This window comes from Globicephala melas, chromosome 2 (assembly GCF_963455315.2).
Source record: "Globicephala melas chromosome 2, mGloMel1.2, whole genome shotgun sequence".
Lineage (NCBI taxonomy): Eukaryota > Metazoa > Chordata > Mammalia > Artiodactyla > Delphinidae > Globicephala > Globicephala melas.
The window spans coordinates 172,438,179-172,459,590 of NC_083315.2; the positions used below are offsets into that span (position 1 = coordinate 172,438,179).

The 21,412-nt window shown below is 41.1% G+C and overlaps 1 protein-coding gene across 9 annotated transcripts in view; it reads left to right on the forward strand.

Annotated features, from left to right (window-relative positions):
• EML1 (EMAP like 1) overlaps positions 1-21,412 on the forward strand; it is a 163,354-nt gene that overhangs the window by 94,535 nt on the left and 47,407 nt on the right. For 6 of the 9 annotated variants that reach the window (XM_060295275.2, XM_060295272.1, XM_060295277.1 and 3 more), the window contains 3 exons: positions 736-871; positions 9,651-9,707; positions 12,697-12,831. In XM_060295275.2, coding sequence (XP_060151258.1) covers positions 736-871; positions 9,651-9,707; positions 12,697-12,831 — 328 coding nt within the window. The remainder of the gene's footprint in view (positions 1-735; positions 872-9,650; positions 9,708-12,696; positions 12,832-21,412) is intronic. The other 3 variants (XM_030883386.2, XM_060295274.1, XM_060295273.1) reach the window with 1 other exon arrangement.

Genomic DNA, 21,412 nt, shown 5'->3' on the forward strand with positions numbered 1-21,412 from the left:
TCCTGGCCAGCCGTTGGTATGTTGTCTGTGTTTTGGATTTTAGCCATCCTCATAGGTGTAATAGAGATATCTCATTATTGTTTTAATTTGCATTTCCCTAATGATAAAAGATGTTGAGCATCTTTTCATATGCGTATTTGCCATCTGTATATATTCTTTGGTGAGGTTTCTGTTCAGATCTTTTGCACGTTTTTTAAATTGGGCTATTCATTTTCTTATTGTTGAATTTTAAGAGTTCTTTTTATATTCTGTATACAAGTCCTTTATCAGATATGTGATTTGCAAATATTTCCCCCAGTCTATAAATTGTCTTTTCATCCTCCTAATGATGTCTTTTACAGAGCAAAAGTTTTGTTGTTGTTTTAATTTTAATGAGGTCCAAGATATCAATTTTTCCTTTCATGGATGTGCTTTTGGTATTGTATCTAAAAACCCATCACCAAACGCAGGGTCACACAGATTTTTCTCCTATATTTTCATCTAGAAGTTTTAGTTTTGCATTTCACACATAGGCCCGTGGTCCCTTCTGAGTTAATTTTTGTGTAAGGCCTGAGGTTGGTGTCTGGGTTCATTGTTTCAGCACCATTGTTGAAAAGCTCCGTTGTCTTTGCACCTTTGTCGATTCTGCTAGCATTTGAAATGGACGTCCTTTTTCTTTCTACATTATTTGAAGTCCTGTAAGGAGTTCCCTTGAAAAGGCGAAAGTTCTGATTGCCTTTTCTGCTTGTCTTACAGCAAGACCACTGGTGCAGACCTTGCCTTTAAGAACCACCGTCAACAACGGCACTGTGGTACCAAAGAAAGCCAGTGGCTCCCTGCCAGCCCCTTCGGGGGCCAGGAAAGAAACCGCTGTACCTGCCACAGCCAAAAGGTAGGCGAGAAGCACCTTACATGAACTCTGAAAGCAGTTCTGGCTCAGATGCTAAAATAAGTATTACTCTTTTATATGACACTTTAATAAAATTTCTCCTTTGAGTTAAAGCTTATAAAAGCACAATATTTGGTGTGTTGCCAAAACAGGAACCATGTCGATTTATTAGTCTGCGTTTTTTTTGTTGTAATCATATAGTCTTTGAAATCTCATTCACTAAAGCCGCAGTGCAGCATTTTGTGTTTTTACTTAAACTTCTCTTTTGAAAAAACAAGTGGGAGTATATAACCTATATAAAAAATGAATATGCTTGGAATATAGCAAAATTCAGATTGCTGTACTGAGCTTAAATTTTTATCAGTAAAATTTGGATAAGCTCGTACTTTTAAATGATGCCTAACAGTGGAGCTTCAGATGTTTATGTTTGTCAGATAGAGCATAGATTGCTCTTAATTTTCTATAATTTCATAGTTGTCATATTAAAATTGTATATTTTATATGCCAGGCCAGTTTTCTAATTTTTTATGCCCTAAAAAAACGAACTATCTGGTAATAATATAGCATAGAAAAACCTTAAAGAAATTCTTTCTGCAATGCTACCTCATGAGCTTGTTAGAACTCGTAAAGTTCATGAAAATGCTAACTTGCTTTATGTGCACTGGGAATTCTGGGTGTGAGTATGCTCTGCGGTGTGCTGGGATACCCATTGGGCTGGTGAGAGTAGGTTTGATGCTGCATCGTGACTCGGAATGAAAATGTAACAATCCCGTCTTATCTTTTAAATATATAGTGTTTATACATAAAGCTTTATCCTTCGCCAAGCGAACTTGCATTGTGTTTCATCAGATAGAGTTTCATGTACTTATTGTTTGTGAATTGTAAGAAAATTGGTTTTGCAGGGCTTTTTAGAACTTTAAAATGAAATTCTCAGCCTCATTTCATCCCTTTTTAATACTTCTTTGAATCATTCATTTATAATCAACATGAAATGACCGTCTGGATTCTAATTGGCAGCAGTAGATACGGACTGTCTTTTGTTCATCTAGATGTTATAAGAGTGACACTGACTTTTTAAGTTTCAGCTTGCCATCTGTTACCATTTCTTTCTTCTTTTTTTTTTAATAGTGATAAAAACCACATCACATTAAATTTACCGTCTTAACCATTTTTAAGTGTACAGTTCAGTTCAGTAGTGTCAAGTATATTATGTACAGCAGATCTCCAGGACTTTTCCGTCTTGCAGAACTGAAACTATTTATTGGCCAAAAAGTTCGTTCGAATTTTTCCTTAAGATGGGAAGGAAAAACCAGAACGAACTTTTTGGCCAACCCAATATATCTCTTCAACAGTAAATCCTCCTCAGAGCCCTTGGTGACCACCTTTTTCCTTTCTGTGTCTATGATTTGACTACATTAGATACTTCATATGAGTGGAATCATGCAGTATTTGTCCTTTCGTGGCTGACTTATTTCACTTAACATAATATCATCAAGGTTCATTCATACTGTAGCATGTGACAATATTTCCTTTTTTTTTTTTTAAAGTGGCTTTGTATTTTATTTATTTATTTAGGCTGCGCTAGGTCTTAGTTGCAGCATGCGGGATCTTTAGCTGCAGCATGCCGACTCTTAGTTGCAGCATGCAGGATCTAGTTCCCCCACCAGGGATCGAACCCGGGCCCCCTGCACAGGGAACATGGAGTCTTACCCACTGGACCACCAGGGAAGTCCCAGGATTTTCTTCTTTTTTAAGTCTATATAACATTCCGTTGTGTGTATATACCACCTTTTCTTTTTTTTGTTTTTTTTTGCGGTACACGGGCCTCTCACTGTTGTGGCCTCTCCCGTTGCGGAGCACAGGCTCCGGATGCGCAGGCTCAGTGGCCATGGCTCACAGGCCCAGCCGCTCCACAGCATGTGGGATCTTCCCGGACTGGGGCACGATCCTGCGTCCCCTGCATCGGCAAGCGGACTCTCAACCACTGCGCCACCAGGGAAGCCCAGTATACCACCTTTTCTTTATCCATTCATGTCAATGGATGTTAGTGTTTCTTCTACCTCTTGGCTATTGTGAATAATGCTGCAATCAACATAGGTGTGCAGATATCTCTTTGAGATCCTGCTTTGAATTCTTTTGCATATATACTCAGAAGTGGGATGGCTGAGTCATATGGTAATTCTATTTTTAATTTTTTGAGGAACCTCCATAACGTTTTCCATAATGACTGCACCATTTTACATTCCCGCTAACAGTGCACAAGGGTTCCCATTTCTCCTCATCCTTGCCCACATTTGTTATTTTCTGTTCTTGATAGTGGCCATTCTAATGGGTGTGAGGTGATATCTCATTATGGTTTTCATTTGCATTTCTCTTATTATTAGTGATGTTGAGCATCTTTTTCATATGCTTGTTGGCAACTTGTATATATCTTTTGGAAAATTTTCTATTCAATTCCTTTTCCCATTTTTAATTGGGTTATTCATTTTTTTGTTGTTGAATTGTAGGAGTTCCTTATATATTCTGGGTATGAATCCCTTACCAGATACATGATTCACAAATATTTTCTCCTATTCCATACATTGCTTTCTCACTCTATTGACAGTTTCCTTTGCACAGAGTTTTTAAGTTTGATGCAGTCCCATTTGTTTATTTTTACATTTGGTGTCATATCCAAGAAATAATTGCTGAATCCAATGTCCTAAAGCTTTCCCCCTATGTTTTCTTCCAGGAGTTTCATAGTTCTAGGTCTTTAACACATTTCAAGTTAATTTTTGTATGTAGCATAAGGTAAGGGTCCAACTTCATTCTTTTGCATGTGGATGTCCAGTTTTCCCTACACCATTTGTTGATGAAACTGACTTTCCCCCTTGTGTAGTATTGGCACCCTTGCTGAAAATCATTTGCCCATACATGCAAGGGATTATTTCTGGGCTCTCTATCCTGTTCCATTGGCCTATATTATCTGTCTTTATTCCAGTGCCACACTGTCTTGATTACTGTTACTTTGTAGTATATTTTGAAATCAGGAAATGTGAGTCCTCCAATTTTGTTCTTCTTTTTCAAGATTGTTTTGGCTATTCGGGGTCCCTTTAGATTCCATATGAATTTTAGGATTTTTTTTTTTCTATTTCTACAAAAAATGCCATTGGTATTTTGATAGGGATTGCATTGAATCTGTAAATCACTTTGGGTAGTTGTAGACATTTTAACATATTAAGTCTTCCAATCCCACAAAAATAGGGTGACTTTCCATTTCTTTGTATCTTCTTTGATTTCTTTCAGCAGTGTTTTGTAGTTTTCTGTCTACAAGTCTTTCACCTCTTTGGTTAAGTTTATTCCTAAGTAGTTTGTACTTTTTGATGCTATAATAAATGAGGTTATTTTCTGAATTTCCTTTTCAGATTGGTCATTGTTAGTGCATAGAAATACAACTGATTTCTGTGTTTTGGTTTTTGTATCCTGCAACTTTGGTGAAATTATTAGTTTTAACATTTTTTTGTGTGGAATCTTTAGGGTTTTCCCTAAGATCATGTCATCTGCAAACAGAGATCGTTTTACTTCTTCCTTTCCAACATGGATGCCTTTTATTTTTTTACATGTCTTATTGCTCTGGCTAGGACTTCCAGTACTGTGTTCAATAGTGATAAGACTGAGTATCCTTGCCTTATTCCTGACCTTAGGAGAAAAGCTTTCACCGTTGAGTGTTTCACCATTGAGTATGTGTTCACTGTGGGCATTTCATATATGGTTTTTACTATGTTGAGGTAGTTTTCTTCTATTCCTAGTTTGAGTGTTTTTATCATGAGGGGTGTTGAGTTTTGTCAGGTGCTTTTTCTGCATCAATTTAGATGATCATGTGGTTTTTGTCTTTCATTCTCTTAATGTGATGTACAATATTATATCAATTTTCTTATGTTGAACCATCCTTGCATTACAGGTGTAAATCCCACTTGGTCATGGTGTATAATCCTTTTAATGTGCTGTTAAATTCAGTTTGGTAGTATTTTGTTGATTTCTGCATCATTATTTATCAGAGTTATTGGCGTGTATTTTTTCTTGTTGCGTCTTTTTTTTTTTTTTTTTTTGGCATCTGAATAATGCTGGCCTCCTAGAATGAGATTGGATGTGCCCCCACTGCCCCTTTAGTCTTTAGAAGAGTTTGAGGAGGATTGCTATTAGTTCTTTAAATGTTTGGTAGAACTCTGGAGTCATGCCATCTGGTCCTGGGCTTTGCTTTGTTGGGAGGGTTTTGATTACTGCTTCAATCTCCTTACTAGTTATAGGTCTATTCAGAGTTTTCAATACTTCATGATTCAGTCTTGATAGGCTGTATGTTTCTAAGAATTTATTCATTTCTTCTAGTTTATTCAGTTTGTTGGCATGCATTTATTCATTGTAGTCTCTTATAATCCTTTTTATTTCTGTGACATCAGTTGTAATAGTCCCTCTTTAGTTTCTGATTTTAGTTATTTGAGTCTTCTCTCTTTTTCTCAGTTTAATGGAGGATTTGGCAATTTTATTGATCTTTTCAAAAATCAACTCTTGGTTTCACTGATTTTTTTTCTATTGTTTTTCTTTTCTCCATTTTGTTTATCTCTACTGTAATCTTTGTTATTACCTTCCCTCTGCTAACTTTTAGCTTTATTTGTTCTTGGTTTTTTCTGTTTCCTTGAGGTATAAAGTTAAGTTGTTGATTTCAGATCTTTCTTCTTTTTAATGTAAGTGTTTCCACAGCTGTACACTTCCCTCTTGGCGCTGCCTTCTCTGCATCCCACAAGTTTCAGAATGTTTTGTTTTTGTTTTCATTTGTCTCTCGATACTTTCAAAATTCTCTCGCGATTCCTTCTTTAACTCATTGGCTGTTTAAAAGTGAGTTGTTGAATTTCAAGACTGACTTTTTGAAGTAGCAAGTAGTTAATGAAAAAATGAGATTCTTTTTCTTTATTCTTAAAGAAAATACACTTTTTAAATTTATATCTCTTTATATATTTGGCATTTAAGTAAAAGGAAAATTTTTTTTCAGAGCAAAAAATCATAAACGTAAAATTTGAAATGTAGATACAATTTCTAGCTTTCAGTTCCTTTCATGAGAGCATATGTCAAGCATTCTTGCACTTTGATTTTGTGGAAGGCTCTGTTTGATCCAAAGTAACTTTGATGTAGTACAATAATATCCTTCACTTAATAGACTGTTTATGGTTTTCTTAGACCTTGCAGGATTAATTGGCACAACTGTTAAGAATCCCTGGCAAATTGTGTTTTGAGTTCTAGTATTTGAAACATCGATTCAGGGTAGGATAAGGCTGGGGGATGGGATTTATGCAGATGACTACAGGAGTGAGGCTCTGCTGAAGAATCTAATTGATACTTTCCCACAGGATGTGAAAAAGACAAAGAGCCCTCATGGTGCTTCGGGCCCTCTTTAAATCAGTGATGATGATAGAAATTATCTTTTAATAATAAAAGTGTACTAAGCATCAGGCTTTTAATACCATTATCACTGATCCCCAGAACAACCTTCCAAGGTAGATATTATTATCCCTGTTTTGCCAGTGGGTAAACTGACGCTCAAAGAAGTGAAGTAACTTGCCTGGGATCAAGTGAGTAGAGAACCTGGGCTCCAACGCAGGTCTGTCTGGATCCAGAGCTCACACTCCTTTCACTGTGATAGGCTGCTTCTTGCAAAGATTTCCAGGTCAGCGCTTACATCTACTCATAAAAAAATGCTTGATATAATTGCTCTTCGGAAACCATCCCTTTTGTGTTCCCCATCCTGTCTGGGTGATGCTCTTTAGAAACTGATGTTCTGAGATGCCCCTGAGGGTGCTGACAGGAGTAGCAGGCAGGGGCGAGGGTGACTTGCAACTCTGAGAGACAGAATCGCCCATTCATATGGGGCTGCAGGGCCTGAACTCCCATTACAGGACCAGGCCCCTTGCTGTGAGCAGAAGCCTGGGTCCTCTGCCCCCCGTTTCAGCCATGTATGAAGGAGCTCACGGACAGTGCTTGCCCTCAGCAATATTATCTTAGAAGGAAAGGATGGTGGCGGGGGAAGATAGTCGGTAGCCATCATATTTTATATATGTGTGTATGTGCGTGTGCGTGTGCGTGTGTGTGTGTGTGTGTTAGCATTTAAACAATAACCTTCCTTCTAGAAATGTTCTTAGGCCTTTGTAGACTTTTCTTTTTAATTTACAAAATAATCAGTTTTATTCATTCGATAAGCTCATGTCCGGCAGCCAACTAGAAACACATGGTTTTCTAGATTGTCTGAGACTCTTGGTGTCTCGGCGTAAAGCATAGTGATTCATTTATTTTGTTCCTCTGCCTTTTGTGGGCTTCCGTGGATGTGAATTCCCATCTGTCTGGAAGTTGGAAACCCAAACAGTGGCACATAATAATTACTCTGTGACGAAGTTCCTATAGATCTCTCCTTAGAGAATTTTGAAATCCGCCTGTTAGGATTAAAACAACCTCCGAGCCATTTCAAATACATTTATAATCATGTAGGAATTTTTCTGTAATCAGAGTTCCAAATTAACCAAGCTGGGGCATCTCTGGTGTGTGGATGGGTATATGTTTGTTTTCTTTTCTCTGGGGTTTTTTCAGCCTAGTACTAAAGAACAAAATCCCCTTTGGAAATTGTCCAGCACCCAGGGGTTGTGCTTTGTGTTGCCAATTAAGACTTCGATTGGGGGCGTGATTTGGAATCCTTGGGAAAAGCTTTGTTTCCATTAGTGAAAGGAGAAAAGGCAGAAAATCCGGGGAAGACATTGTAGGGTCATACCTTCCTCAGTGGGGATGCTGGAGCTGACAATAGAATAACATTTCCACTGGCTCAAAACAATCACTCATTCTTTCCACTCCTAAGTAGAGCTTTACAATAGAGCAAAGCTGTGAGAAGAGAGATCAAAAGAACAAAACTGGTACAAAAAGAGAGCATTATTTTTAAAATGCTCTGCTCCAGTTGGAAGGTAGGATGGTACATATCTATGGCTTTCAAACAAACAGCTGATAGTCCTTTAGAAAAATAGTTGCACTCATTAGAAATAACAGCATTTGTAAAAGTACCAAAGTCAGTGCCAGGTACTTACATGATTTAAATCTGCTTTGGTTTTTTTTTTTTTTTTCTAATATACTCTTTATCATTGAGCTCCATTGAAATGTATGTGTTAAATTCAGGTTTTGAGTGTGATCTCTGTAACAAGCTAGAAATGGGAGTTGATGCTGTTGAACAGAGGAAGGTGAATTGGTACTTATTCTCTTATCAGAAGTGTTGCAATTCCCCCCTCTGGGCTCAGGTAGTTGGCTTCAGATGATAGAAAAAAAACTTATTTTGGTCTGTCAAATTCTCTAAGGCCACCAGCCTTCTTAGGAAATGCCTTGGTTTTTGCTACAAAGATGTCTTTAGACAAAGATAAGAGTATTTCCTAATTACTGAAGTTGCGTGACCTCAATCTGTCACAATTACCTCACCCCTTGCAGGACAAAAACCAGGTTAGTCCTGGTCCCATGTTGATTTGCCAGTGCTCAGCGTAGAGCCCAGTATAAATTGATTCCAAATGAGTATTTGTTGAGTAGATAATCGTTCTAATCTAGCGTTAATCCCTCCGGCTGTCATGGCAAATGACCTCATCAGAAAATCTCGGGTCACGAGTACAAGCTTCCCCTCAGATTAGTATTTTCTTTCTTTCTTTCCTTTTTATTTACTTATTCATTTATTTATTTATAAATAGGACCCGGCTGTGCCGGGTCTTCATTGCAGCATGCGGGATCTTTTAGTTGCGGCATGCGGGATCTAGTTTCCTGACCAGAGATTGAACCCGGGCCCCCTGCGTTGGGAGCGCAGAGGCTTCCACCGGACCACCAGGGAAGTCCCAGTATTTTTTTCAGTTGTAAAAGTTTGAGATCTTTTCTGCAAAATTTTGGAAAACCAATTCTTGGTTTTAAATCACATAATGAAAGAAAGATGCTGTGGTAACTTATTACATTTAGCGTTATTATCTAACCATAAGAAGAAAGATGGCCATTTTCCCTCTGTTCTCCCTTTGCAGAGATTTTATTTTGTCTAAAATTTAGTTTAAATTGGCAAAAACCATTGAATGCAACTGTAGTGTAAGGCAAAGAACCATTGTATTTTCAGAACTTTGGGTTTGAGAGTGGAGGTTGAGAGCAGAAGGGAAGAGAAATGATGGTATCTGCATTTCTACCCCAAAAATCCTTGCCTTAAGCAGTAAAAAATTGTGCTGTGTTATTATACAGTCTTTCACAAGCTAGGACTTCTACCACTTTCAAAATAAAGCACATGATTTCTCACTTGCTGTCCAGAGGGAGCATAACTTCTTTGATATTCCCTGCTGGTTGTTGAAGGAGGCTTCTCTCAGTGAGTATACAGTATTACTTCTTCTAGCCGCCCTTGTTCCTGCAGATGTCTTGTCTTCAAGCTCTATTTTCTGTCCTTCACTCTGAGTCCTAGTAAATCCTCTTTAATTCATGAGAGCTCTTGGCTCTCAAAAGGAAATTTCTTGTTTTTTCTACGTATACAACAATAGTAGATTTTTTTAAAAAGCTGAACATTTTAATGCAAATGCGTGAATGACAAATATCTTGAAGGAGCCGGATGGATTATATCCAAGTCTGTATATGCAAACCAAAATGTTTTCCCATTTTAATGTGCGGTGTATTCTGTAATTTATTGAAGTTTACCAAAATATTTTTCCTCGCTTTTATTATTGCAGTCGTGTTTATTCTGCTTTGTTTCCGTGCCTCTCACACGTAGATTAAACAGGTCTGTGAGTCTTCTCAGTGCATGCAGACTGAACAGTTCCACACCCAGGTGAGGAGTACTTAGACTTACTTTGTAACCCTCACTAATGCTTTGGTAGTTCTACCACCCTTTTGGTGCAGTAGCTTAGAGGGCCTTCTCCGATGCCTGCCATTGATCAAGGCTTAAATCATATAACTGTATTAATTATTGACCTTTATTGGACTTTTAGACGTCCAACATCTCTGTTCAACAGGTCCTCAAAACTAACGTACCTCGGTGTTTCATAAATTGCAGGCGGTCTTTATTTTATTTATTTATTTTTTGGCCATGCCGCACAGCTTGTGGGATCTTAGTTCCCTGAGCAGGGATCAAACGCGGGCCCTCTGCAGTGAAAGCGAGGAGTCCTAACCACTGGCCCACCAGGGAATTCCCTAGGTGGCCTTAACTAGGAGGCCCAGTAGAGAGCAAGGGGTCAAGTAACCTCAGACGTGTTGCTTTGTATCCCTGAAGCTGTCGCCTCATCTGGAGAATAAGGACAATGATACTTTTGCAGGGGATGTGAGGTTTAAATTAAATGATTCATATAAAACGCGAAGCTCTTAATACATGCGAACCGTTGCTGCCCATGGTTCCATCACTGATCTCCCCTTTTAACTCTTCCAGCCACCAGGTTGAGTGTTGATTATTAGAAAATCGATTAACGTTTGCTATCATTGATTAATAGTCATGGCTTTTCAGCTCTTTAAGGGTGTTTTATACAAGCCTTTAAAATGCCATGAACTTACCCTGAACTCCCACAAGGACACTATGGAGGTGCCGCTCAGGGCTGCCAGCTGCTGGGGCAGTGTGCCTGAGAGCCTCGGCGGGCCAGATGCTTAGCAGAGAGAGCTCCCGCAACGTGAAATTAGCTTGGTGTTTTTCGTCACTGGAAGATCTTGAACTTTAAACATAAAGGTTTCTGTAATTTTTAGACTTCAATCCTAAATTTCAGAGATGTAACGCTCTCCTAAGATCTGTAATTTCCTTGTCCTCAAATTGAGAGTTCTAAAAATTCACATTTTGACCTTAAGGCACACCCGTGCAGATCCCAGCTGTGAGATCCCGGGGCTGTCAATTCAGAGTTTCCTCAGTGACCAAAAAGACTACGCAGAAAGTGTCTTCAGATCATCATGATTATGGTCATTTTATTTATGTTCATTCACTCAGGGAGCGAGATGGCTTTTCAAAAGCCGATACACCGTGCAGTTTTTGAAAACGTGCTAAGAGATTATTTACTGACCGATCAGAAGTTACAGAGGAAAAAGGACTTAAAGTTGGCCCAAAGGAAGGCAGAGATGAGGAGGAAAAAGAGAATGAAGGGATGACAGCAGAGCATCCCGTGTGCAAGGCTCTTGCACATTCTGTGTTATTTAATTGTGAGAAAGGAGGGCTTTGGAATCCAGCCCAGGGGCAGTAGTCTCACTGTCTCAAGCTTCTCAGCTCCTGCCTGTGTCCTCCGGATTGAAATTCAGGTCCGTCTCCACCCTCCCCTGACTGGAGCCCCTGAGGCTTCATCGTCATCATCGAGGTCCCCCTCCCGCATCCACGACCCCAGCACCTTAACTGTCCTCTGGGGGTTCTTCCTCCCCAGTCCCTCGGGGTTTATCTGCTACCTGAGATTCCTGTGGCAGTTCCTCAACCAACGTCTTATAGAGTCACTCTTTGCCGGGCAGGTTCTCTCCATTCTCGTCTTCTCTCCTTCCCGGCGTGGAGATTTCCTCCGCGTCCGTGGTTCAGTGACCCCCCAGTTGAAGTGCCAATCCCGAGTCACCTCCTGGGTTGCAGACCTGGCATTATCGCCCACCTGCACCTTGACTCTGTGCATGCAGACCAGACCTCCCCCCGCAGCCCCACCCGGGAGCCGCACCACCATCCACTCTCGTCCTTCTTTCTTCCTCACGGAGCAGGTACTAAATTATAGCATCACATGCCTCTGCCTGCGACAGGGTCAGGGTGACACTACCATTGATCGTTTCATTTATTTCACCCTTTCATTTAATTAATATTTATCAAGCTTCTATACTAGGCTCTGCAAAGAATATAAGAATGATAAATGAGATGGGATCTCAGGAAACATATGGCTTAATGATGAAGATAAAAAAAAACAAACAAAGAAACTTTACAGGGCTGCCTGTAATACACTTCCGGGCTCCAAGAGCAAACCATCAACCCACAGCCCCTGCCCTGGCTAACTGACCCCTCACGCCTGTGAATTACCTGTGCGTGTGGTATCCCTTTTCCTAGGACAGGATCTTCCCTACTGTGTCATTATAACACGTCCAAGCCGTTCATTTTCTGTCTCCCAGAAATTCACAGTCTTCAGGAAGTCTTCCCCAGACATCCCTCACCAGGCTTCCAGCCACTCTAGTCCCTCTGTTTATTCAGAAGGAAGTAAGCACTTGCATGGGCACCACCTCTAAACAGAGGCATCCTATAGAGAGTGGAATGTCTTTGTCCCACGTACGCCTTTAGACCAGAGTTCTTCCTTATCAGCACTGTTGACGTTTGGGGGTGGATCACGCTTTGTCGCAGGGCTGTCCTGGGCATTATAGGGTGTTGAGCAGCACCCCTGGCCTCTATGCATTAGGTGTAGCGGCCCTCCCCCTGCCCCCGTTGTGACAAGCAGAAGTGTCTCCAGACATTGTCAGATGTCCCTGGGGGGCAGAGTCACCCCTGGTTGAGCACCACTGGTCTAGACTGAAAACTGCACAAGGGCGGGGTCACCTCCCACTAGGCCCCTGGAGAGTTCTCACGGTATTGTTGGGAATCTTACCTTTCAAATTCCTCTATGACCTTGAACTACACTGATTGCCGCAGTTACAAAGGCAATGAGGAGAGGCATTGATCTCAAGTGACATTCTGAAAAGTTTTTTGATCTCTATAGTTAAGAATTTCAAACCACTCTATCTTTTAAATATCCACATGGAAATAGAATGTTCTATGTATATATCTTCACACTCAGCAATAAAATAAAATCACTCCGTGAAGGATTTCATTGTCATTTACTTTGTACTTTTAGTACCATCAAGAGGACCAGCTCTTCCGAACGGGTATCTCCTGGTGGTCGAAGGGAAAGCTATGGGGATTCCAAAGGAAACCGGAATCGCACGGGATCCACCAGCAGTTCTTCTAGTGGCAAAAAGAACAGTGAAAGGTAAGGGGCGTCTTACTTCTGGTTCCTGCGGTTCAGATATTGTGTGGCCTCTTTTCCCAGAGGTGAATCAGAAGACCCCCTAATACGCACACAAGCTGTGAGCCCTCCATGCCCCATACTCCTTCTCCTGACGTCACTGTGGGCGCTCATCAAACAGCTGCGGGTCACAGCTCACACCACTTATCATCCAAGTAGAAAATTACAACTTGAACTCTCAGGGCTCCTATTCAGACAGAAGTCGTTTCTGAGAATTTGCTTAGTACCAACTCCATGGAATTTGAGAACCTGTTCTGAATTTCCATACGGAGCACTTTATATTTCTAATACTCTCTGCTGCCATTTTAAAATTAATTTTAGTGGCTTGTTTGTGAACAGTATTTTCTGCGACAGACTGGGTGAAAAGTTGTAATTTTATGATTTGTCAGAAACTATTTTTAATATTGAGTTAACACCAGAACTAGGAACTATTTTCTTTCTGGTTTCATGAAACATGCTTTGAGTTTTTTCTTTGAGGTTGGTTTATAATGGATTATGATAGCTCCCTGTTAATAGTAACATTTTATTAGTGAAAGCTAATTTGGGGCATTTTAAGAGCTTGTTTTTTTTTTTGTTTTTTGTTTTTGCGGTACGCGGGCCTCTCACTGTTGTGGCCTCTCCCGTTGCGGAGCACAGGCTCTGGACGCACAGGCTCAGCGGCCATGGCTCACAGGCCCAGCCGCTCCGCGACATGTGGGATCTTCCCGGACTGGGGCACAAACCCGTGTCCCCTGCATCGGCAGGCGGACTCTCAACCACTGCGCCACCAGGGAAGCCCTGAGAGCTTGTTTTATGTTTAAGAATGTATTGTGTATTTGAGATCAGTTTCTCTGTCTCTGTATATATCCACTCAATGTACTTTATTCTCTCTTTTTAAACATTGTGCTTTAATTCTATTCTCTCTATTGAGCAAGGCTTAGGAAGGAATTTCAGCTTCACAGGCTAACCATGTTTTGTTTTGTTTTTTTCCAAATGTTCGTGTAAGGAGAAGGCTTAGTCATAAAGCAGTGGACTCCAACCCACAGGCTGAAAAATTTCCAAGCTTGTAAGTCCATTCTGATTCAGTCCTGTAAAGGAAGCTTAAACCCTTTTTCAGTTTTATTCCTAAAAGATATGTTTCGTAGAAAGAGATACAGGGGCCTCTCCTATCTCTAGCAGGTCAAGTCCACAGTCCATTAACAATCTCAAAACCACTAACCTGGGGTTGTCTTCTAATTTAGACTATTAATAGGACTTCTTATCAGAAGGTTATGCTAATTGGGTGATAATACCTTGGAAATAAGGCCAAGTAGTTACAATGGTAGCAGAGCGTGAGTGAGAGATGCAGGGTGGCCTTTAGGCTTCTCTGAATTCAGCGTAAGCTTGGAAGTTGACCTGAGATGTCTAGATCTTGGCAGTTCTTAAAAACCTGGCTTCTTCTCTGCACATCTGATTTGTATTAAGAATTTCCAAAAAGAATCTGTATTGTGCAAACTCCAGATCTGTTGTATCTTTTAAATCCTATGGCTTTGCTAAGTGTGCTGGGTAAATATTTCCATGAAAGATATTTACAAAGGGTTTTTTTGTTTTTTAATGCTACCGTAGGAAATTTTGATTTGGAAATGAGGGACTGGGAAAATTTACTAATCATTTTATAAAAATAATTCAGGCAACTAAACACGTCCATTTAAGCATAAATTCTTCGTCTCATTAGAGCCCAGGAATAGTAGTTGAGGCCCACGTAGCACTGAACTGGTTGAGTTGCACCTAAGGAGCTTCAGAGAGAAAGTTCCTGCCTTCTCGTAGGTCATTGCTGGTACCGACAGACACCTTTAGGGGCCCATGGGAATGATGGCAGCAGGAACTCCGACAGAAGGAAGAAGTAGCTGAGAAGCAATAGAGGTGAAGGTCAAGCTGGTTCTTCTGTTGCTGCCTGCCCATTTCCCTTCATCTTTCCTTTCCATCCCCATATGAAGAGCCCTACTCTTGGGCTACCTTGACCTTGTACCGAATCAGAGCTGGAGTCTAATGGACCAATGCCCAGTCCCCATGGCTTAAAGCAGGCAAAGAAAGGGATAGAGAGGTGGCCTCGATGCAATTCCCCTTTTAAACATGATCCTCGGTGGTCTAAGACAGCGTGACCTCTTCTGCATCACACACAAGTATTTGTCCATGGTGCCAGGATGCTGTCTTACGTTGTTCATGGTTCCAGAAAGCTGTCTTGCATTTTAACACATTGTCCATGTTTGGTTACTATAATCAGCAAGATGTAATGGAAAGGACACATGCTCTGGAGTAAAAGGGAGATCTGGGTTTGTAAGTGAATTTGGCCAGTTAACTTCTCTGAGCCTCAGTTTTTCCCCTCTGTGAAAAAGGGATTTTATACCTAATTCCCTTCAATCTTGTCAGAGAGCTAACTGGGTAGGAAAACACCCATCGTAGCACTTGGCACTCAGTAATGGCAGCTGTTATAAATTGAAGCCTGTGCAGAGTAGAAGAAAATAATTCATGAGGCTTTCCAAAATTCTGAACTTCATTTCCTCATTGGTAAGATGAAGGTGGTGGATGACATCTGAAATTATTAGTCTATCTTTGGTCTAACACATATTAACTTACATTCACAGGACACAGTCCTATGAGTGCAAGCTGGATTTTGGCAAAATATAAAATTGGTTGGGGAGAAATAAAGTATTATACAGTCATCCCAGGTTGTCCGAGGGGGATTGGTTCCAGGATCCCACGCCCATACCAAGGACAGACGCTCAAGTCCTTTAGCCCGTGGGCTCTGCAGCCACAGATTCAACCAGCCGTGGATCTCTACGATTGTGGGTGTTTAATTCCGCAGGTGCAGAACCTGCGGATGCAGAGGACCGACCATGTATTCTCATGGTTGTTACTGTCACATCAGAATGAGCTGGTGTGCAGGCCCCGAGCTTCACAGGAAAGCTTATCAGAATGTGAGTGAGTGCGGTGTAACTCTGGGTCTGTCCTGATTTGCAGAAGCAAGTCCTTCACGCAGGGCAGTGCTTTAACTTGTGTCAATCGCAGACTGTCGGCTGTAACGCTCACAGTGACCACGCACCACACACAGCGCTGGCTCCAGTGCACCTGGCACTTCTGTGAAAATTAGGAGGCTCCTTTCAACAATTATATTCCTCAGTAATAATAATTACACTCCCTATAAACTGTACAGATCTTACTGTCCAACATAAAATAACAGTGTTTTTGATGTCCTAAGCATTCCCATTTTCCAAGATACATTAATTTATTTAATAATAATCATGTGTTCTGTGTTCATAGAAACTGTTATTCCTGAGAGTTTCACTTTTCGTGCTCTTGTATGTCCTTTTCTTTGGAAATGGTCATGAGAGTCAACAGTTTCTCTTGTGACATTGTAGACTTTTATCTTAGAATAGTTAACATTTTAAAATAGTTTGCTTGCAATGAGCCACAGAATTTTAACAGCCCTTATTAATCTTGGTACCGACAAAACTTTCATAAGATCAAAAGCAATATATGACAATGTAATATTCACTTTATATATTATTGGTTGTAAGTGAATATTAACAGTTATACAGTGTGTCATAAGGAAGTATTTATTAAATTTAAATAGGGAATCACCAATAACATTCTGATAAACAACCTGTACTATCTAATGTCGCCAGTAGAGTAATCCAAGAGAGGTTTTTTTAAAATTTTTTTTAAAAAATGTTTTATATCAGACAGAAAAACAACTACTGTTTGTAATGCATAGTTTATGTTAGATGTTGCTAGACTGATAAAATGTTTCAGTTATCCAACTGGTTCCTCCTTTGTAATTCTGACTGGAATAGGATATATCAACTTTGTAAGCAAGACACTTTGTTTCCATCAAAAAGTTGTTGCAGTATGAGCTGATTTTGTCAGAACAAGAAACGTTTCAGCCATCTGCTGGAAACCTTGTAACACACAAATAAACTGCCCATCTCTGGAGTAAACAAATATGAAGAAAGCTTCAAAATTATGAAGACGTCTGCCACATAAAAGTGTTCCCTTAGATCCCCTTCTGTGTTGTGCAACTGGCTACTTTATCCAGGCTGTGAAGTTCAGAACCCTAAGTGGAACTCTCAGCTCCATCCTTCTTTAAGCTCTAGCGTTCAATGAGGCAGTCTTGTTTTTTTTAATTTATTTTATTTAAGTAGAGTTGATTTACAATGTTGTGTTAGTTTTCTGCTGTACAGCCAAGTGGTTCAGTTATATATATAATTATAATAATATGTATATTCTTTTCTATTATGGTTTATTACATGGTATTGAATATAGTTCCCTGTGCTATACAGTAGGTCCTTGTTGGTTATCCATTCTATATACAATAGTTTGTATCTGCTAATCCCAAACTCCCAATCCATCCCTACCTGCCCCCCACCCCCGCCCGCCGCCCCCGGCAACCACAAGTCTGTTCTCTATGTCTGTGAGTCTGTTTCTGTTTCATGGATAAGTTCATTTATGTCATAGTTTAGATTCCACATATAAGTGATATCATATGGTATTTGTCTTTCTCTGTCTGACTTCACTCAGTATGATGATCTCTAGGTCCATCCGTATTGCTGCAAATGGCATTACTTCATTCTTTTTTATGCTGACTAATATTCCATTACACACATACACACACACACACACACACACACACATCTTCTTTATCCATTCATCTGTCGATGGACATTCAGGTTGCTTCCACATCTTGGCTATTGTAAACAGTGCTGCTATGAACATAGGGGGTGCATGTATCTTTTCGAATTATAGTTTTGTCCAGATATATGCCCAGGAGTGGGATTGCTGGATCATATGGCAACTCTATTTTTAGTTTTTTGAGGAACCTCCATGCTGTTCTCCATAGTGGCTGCACCAATTTACATTCCCACCAGCAATGCAGGAGGGTTCCCTTTTCTGCACACCAATGAGGCAGTCTTTTGATTGACACCTCAGGGTCCTCAAGGCTCAGCATTGCTTTTCTTTTCCTTTCGCATCACTGATGGTGGAATGTAAATCTTAATCTTCAGCCTGGGTTCAAGGTCCTTCATCTACTGGCTCCTCACCCTGTCTTGTACCCTGATATCCACAGCTTCCAACACTGGCTCTTACTTTCCCCCAGCAAGATTTATTTTCCTTTTTGTAGTAATCTATTTATTACACAAGTAAACATGTGTTTTAGGATATCCAAATGTGCAAAACAGAGGAAAGGAAAATCCCCTATTATCTCAGCACTCAGAGAACTCACAGCTACCATTTTATTGTGTTTCCATCCAGACTTTATTTCTAGGGTGTTGCATGTGTGTAGGGTATACTTTTTACATAAAGAATATTCTTCTGCATACATTTTTTAACCCTCTTTTTCATTTGCTGTATGAGCATGTCTTTGTGTCAGGAAATACACTCTTACAACGTTATTTCAGATGTGGATCATTATTTATCTAGGCGAATGCACTTTTGTTGGACGTTTGGATACCAACAAGGCTTTTCTAGTCCTGTCAGACCAGCCCAACATCTAGGACAATGCCCAGCATACAGTGGGTACCCAATAAACATTTGTTGAACAACTCGTTTTACCCCAGTCAATATAACAAAACGAGCGTAGACGGATGGGGCATTATAGCCATAACCAAATTTTAATCCCAGCTCTGCCACTTTTGTTATGTGACTGTGAACTAGTTACTTAACCTCTTTGGGGTTTCCCTCAGCACCAGTAAAAACCAGTACCTACCTCTCAGGGCTGTTGTGCGGATTAAACAAGATGGTGTGCGTAGCGTGGGGCTGGCCGACGTTGGTGCTCCGTAGATGGTGTGAGTACTGATGTTTGCCTTCTCCCTCCCAGAGTCGGAGCTGACGTTTGTACACCTTTGCTCACCCCACTCCCCAATCTTGAGTGCCTCTCTTGTCTTTTTTTTGCGGTACGCGGGCCTCTCACTGTTGTGGCCTCTCCCGTTGCGGAGCACAGGCTCCGGACGCGCAGGCTCCGCGGCCATGGCTCACGGGCCCAGCCGCTCCGCGGCATGTGGGATCTTCCCGGACCGGGGCACAAACCCATGTCCCCTGCATCGGCAGGCGGACTCTCAACCACTGCGCCACCAGGGAAGCCCTTGAGTGCCTCTCTTTATTGGGACATTCCAGAATTCTCCAACTCCCATTTCTGATCTCACCCCAACCTGAAAAGGGAGGAATCAGAAATTCTGAAGATTTCTCTCACCTTACTCATACCCTTTCCCAGCACTGTTTGACTCACTGAGCACCTACCATGTGCAGGACAGAGCGTAAGGCTTGGCGGGAAGTGGGAAGGAAAAGCCCAGGAAGACTCATCCTCTCAACAAATACGAATGACACCCACAACTGAAGAGGGCCAGTGTCCTTCATTTCCAAAGGTCACAACACACACCAGCGAGGGAAAGGACAGTTAGCTCAATCGGAAAGTGGGTAAAAGGTTTGAACAGAGACAGTTCGCTGAGAAAGAAATACGAGTAGCCAATTAACTAAGGAAAAGATATTCAAACTCAGTCTTCATTAAAGAAACCCAAATGAAAGTAAGAAGATAGCATATGTAGACAAATCTTTTTTTTTTTTTTTTTTTTTTTTTGCGGTACGCGGGCCTCTCACTGTTGTGGCCTCTCCTATTGCGGAGCACAGGCTCCGGACACGCGGGCTCAGAGGCCATGGCTCACGGGCCCAGCCGCTCCGCAGCACGTGGGATCTTCCCGGACCGGGGCACGAACCCGTGTGCCCTGCATCGGCAGGCGGACTCTCAACCACTGCGCCACCAGGGAAGCCCCTAGAAAAATCTTTTTATTGTAGTATTAGAAAATCAAACAGATACCAAAACCAAACAAATGCAGAGCTTGATGAATTACACTTTTTAACACTTAGTAAGTGGAGGTTTGTCCCTTGTCCTAAGTGGCATATGTATGTGTCTGGAAACTTGGCAGGAGGAGAACTCCAGCTAATCCTCCAGGATGCCCCTTTCTCTGGGAAGCCTGCCTGAGCGCCCTGGTCTGAGGTAGCTGCCTTCCAGATTGCTTTGTTCCTGCCCATTAACTTTATCTGTAACTGTAACTCCTCCCTCCCCACCCCCCAGGGGCTTCCCACACATTCCGCCCCCCCCACCCCCGCCCCCTTAAGCTTTGGGAGGGCAGAGCTGTGTCATTTTTTCTTCTTTATATTCCTAGCACTTTGCACAGTTCTGGCACACAGTAAGTGCTCAATAAACATTCGCTGAATGAATGAAAGGATGTTACCTATATACTGTACTTAGATTTTAAAACCATAGTCATTTAAGAACTATGCAAACAGCACCACCTATTGGTAGATGATTTTAACACTACATTTTGGATTCCGAAACGTTGGAAATTAGGTGATTTAAATGAATCTTTTTTTTTTTTTCAAATGAAAAGATTGTTTCACTCTTTAAGCCAAGGGGTCATTTAGTTTTTAACAAATGTTAAAATAATAAGTGCTGGTATGGTATTCTTTATTTTGTTTTAGTTTTGAGGCTATTAGGTGAAGAGCTCAAAAGTACATACATGTATTGATAGGTTATTGTCAGTGAAATTAGGAGGAAGAGGGAAGTAATATTAATTAATAACCGTGTGTTAGATACTTTGTCACATGTTATATACGATCCTGCCGGTACCCTATGCCTCACAGTGGTTTTAGTCCCATTTTTGTAGATGAAAGAATCTAAAGTTTATGGAGGTAAAATGATTTGCCCAAATAAAATACGAATCCAACTGCCTTCGAAATCTGTGCTCCTGGGACTTCCCTGGTGGTGCAATGGGTAAGGCTCCACGCTTCCAGTGCAGGGGGCCTGGGTTTGATCCCTGGTCAGGGAACTAGATCCCACATGCTACAACTAAGAGTTCACATGCCACAACTAAGGAGCCCGCCTGCCGCAACTAAGGAGGCCTGGAGCCGCAACTAAGGAGCCCGCCTGCTGCAACTAAGGAGCCCACGTGCTACAATTAAGGAGCCCACGAGCCTCAACTAAGACCCAGTGCAACGAAAAAACAAAAAGCCCTGTGCTCCTTCTGCCACGTTAAACTGGAAGTATTGGTTGGAAATGTCTATGAAGCAGTAGTTTTTGTCCCCAGTAGCAACTTCTAAATATTTTAAATAGATGGTTCCTGAATGACCCTACTTGGAGTTAACAGCTGCTTACTTAAGGGCAATTTATAAAAAGAATCATTGTTTACGTAGCAGAGTATCTTGACTCCCAGCAGGGATCACATTTCATCAAGTGAAGTCATTTTCAGAAGGAGTCATGGTATGTATGCCGAGAGGTACCATTTTTGTAGATGAATAAGTTGCAGGGAAAAAACATGTTTGACTTTGGAACGGTCTCCTCCTCGATCAGGCCTTATTAATCATTTTGTAAAGCAAGTATCTCTGCTCGGAAGCATTTGGCCACTGTCAGTCTGCCCTAATTCCTGTCTCCAGAGCTCCCTGTTACATGCGTCACCCATGTGTCGGAGACCGGCTTTCAGGACCTTGGGGTAAATTAGTAACAGATACGAATGTGCTAAGCGCGGATCCCACCGCAGAG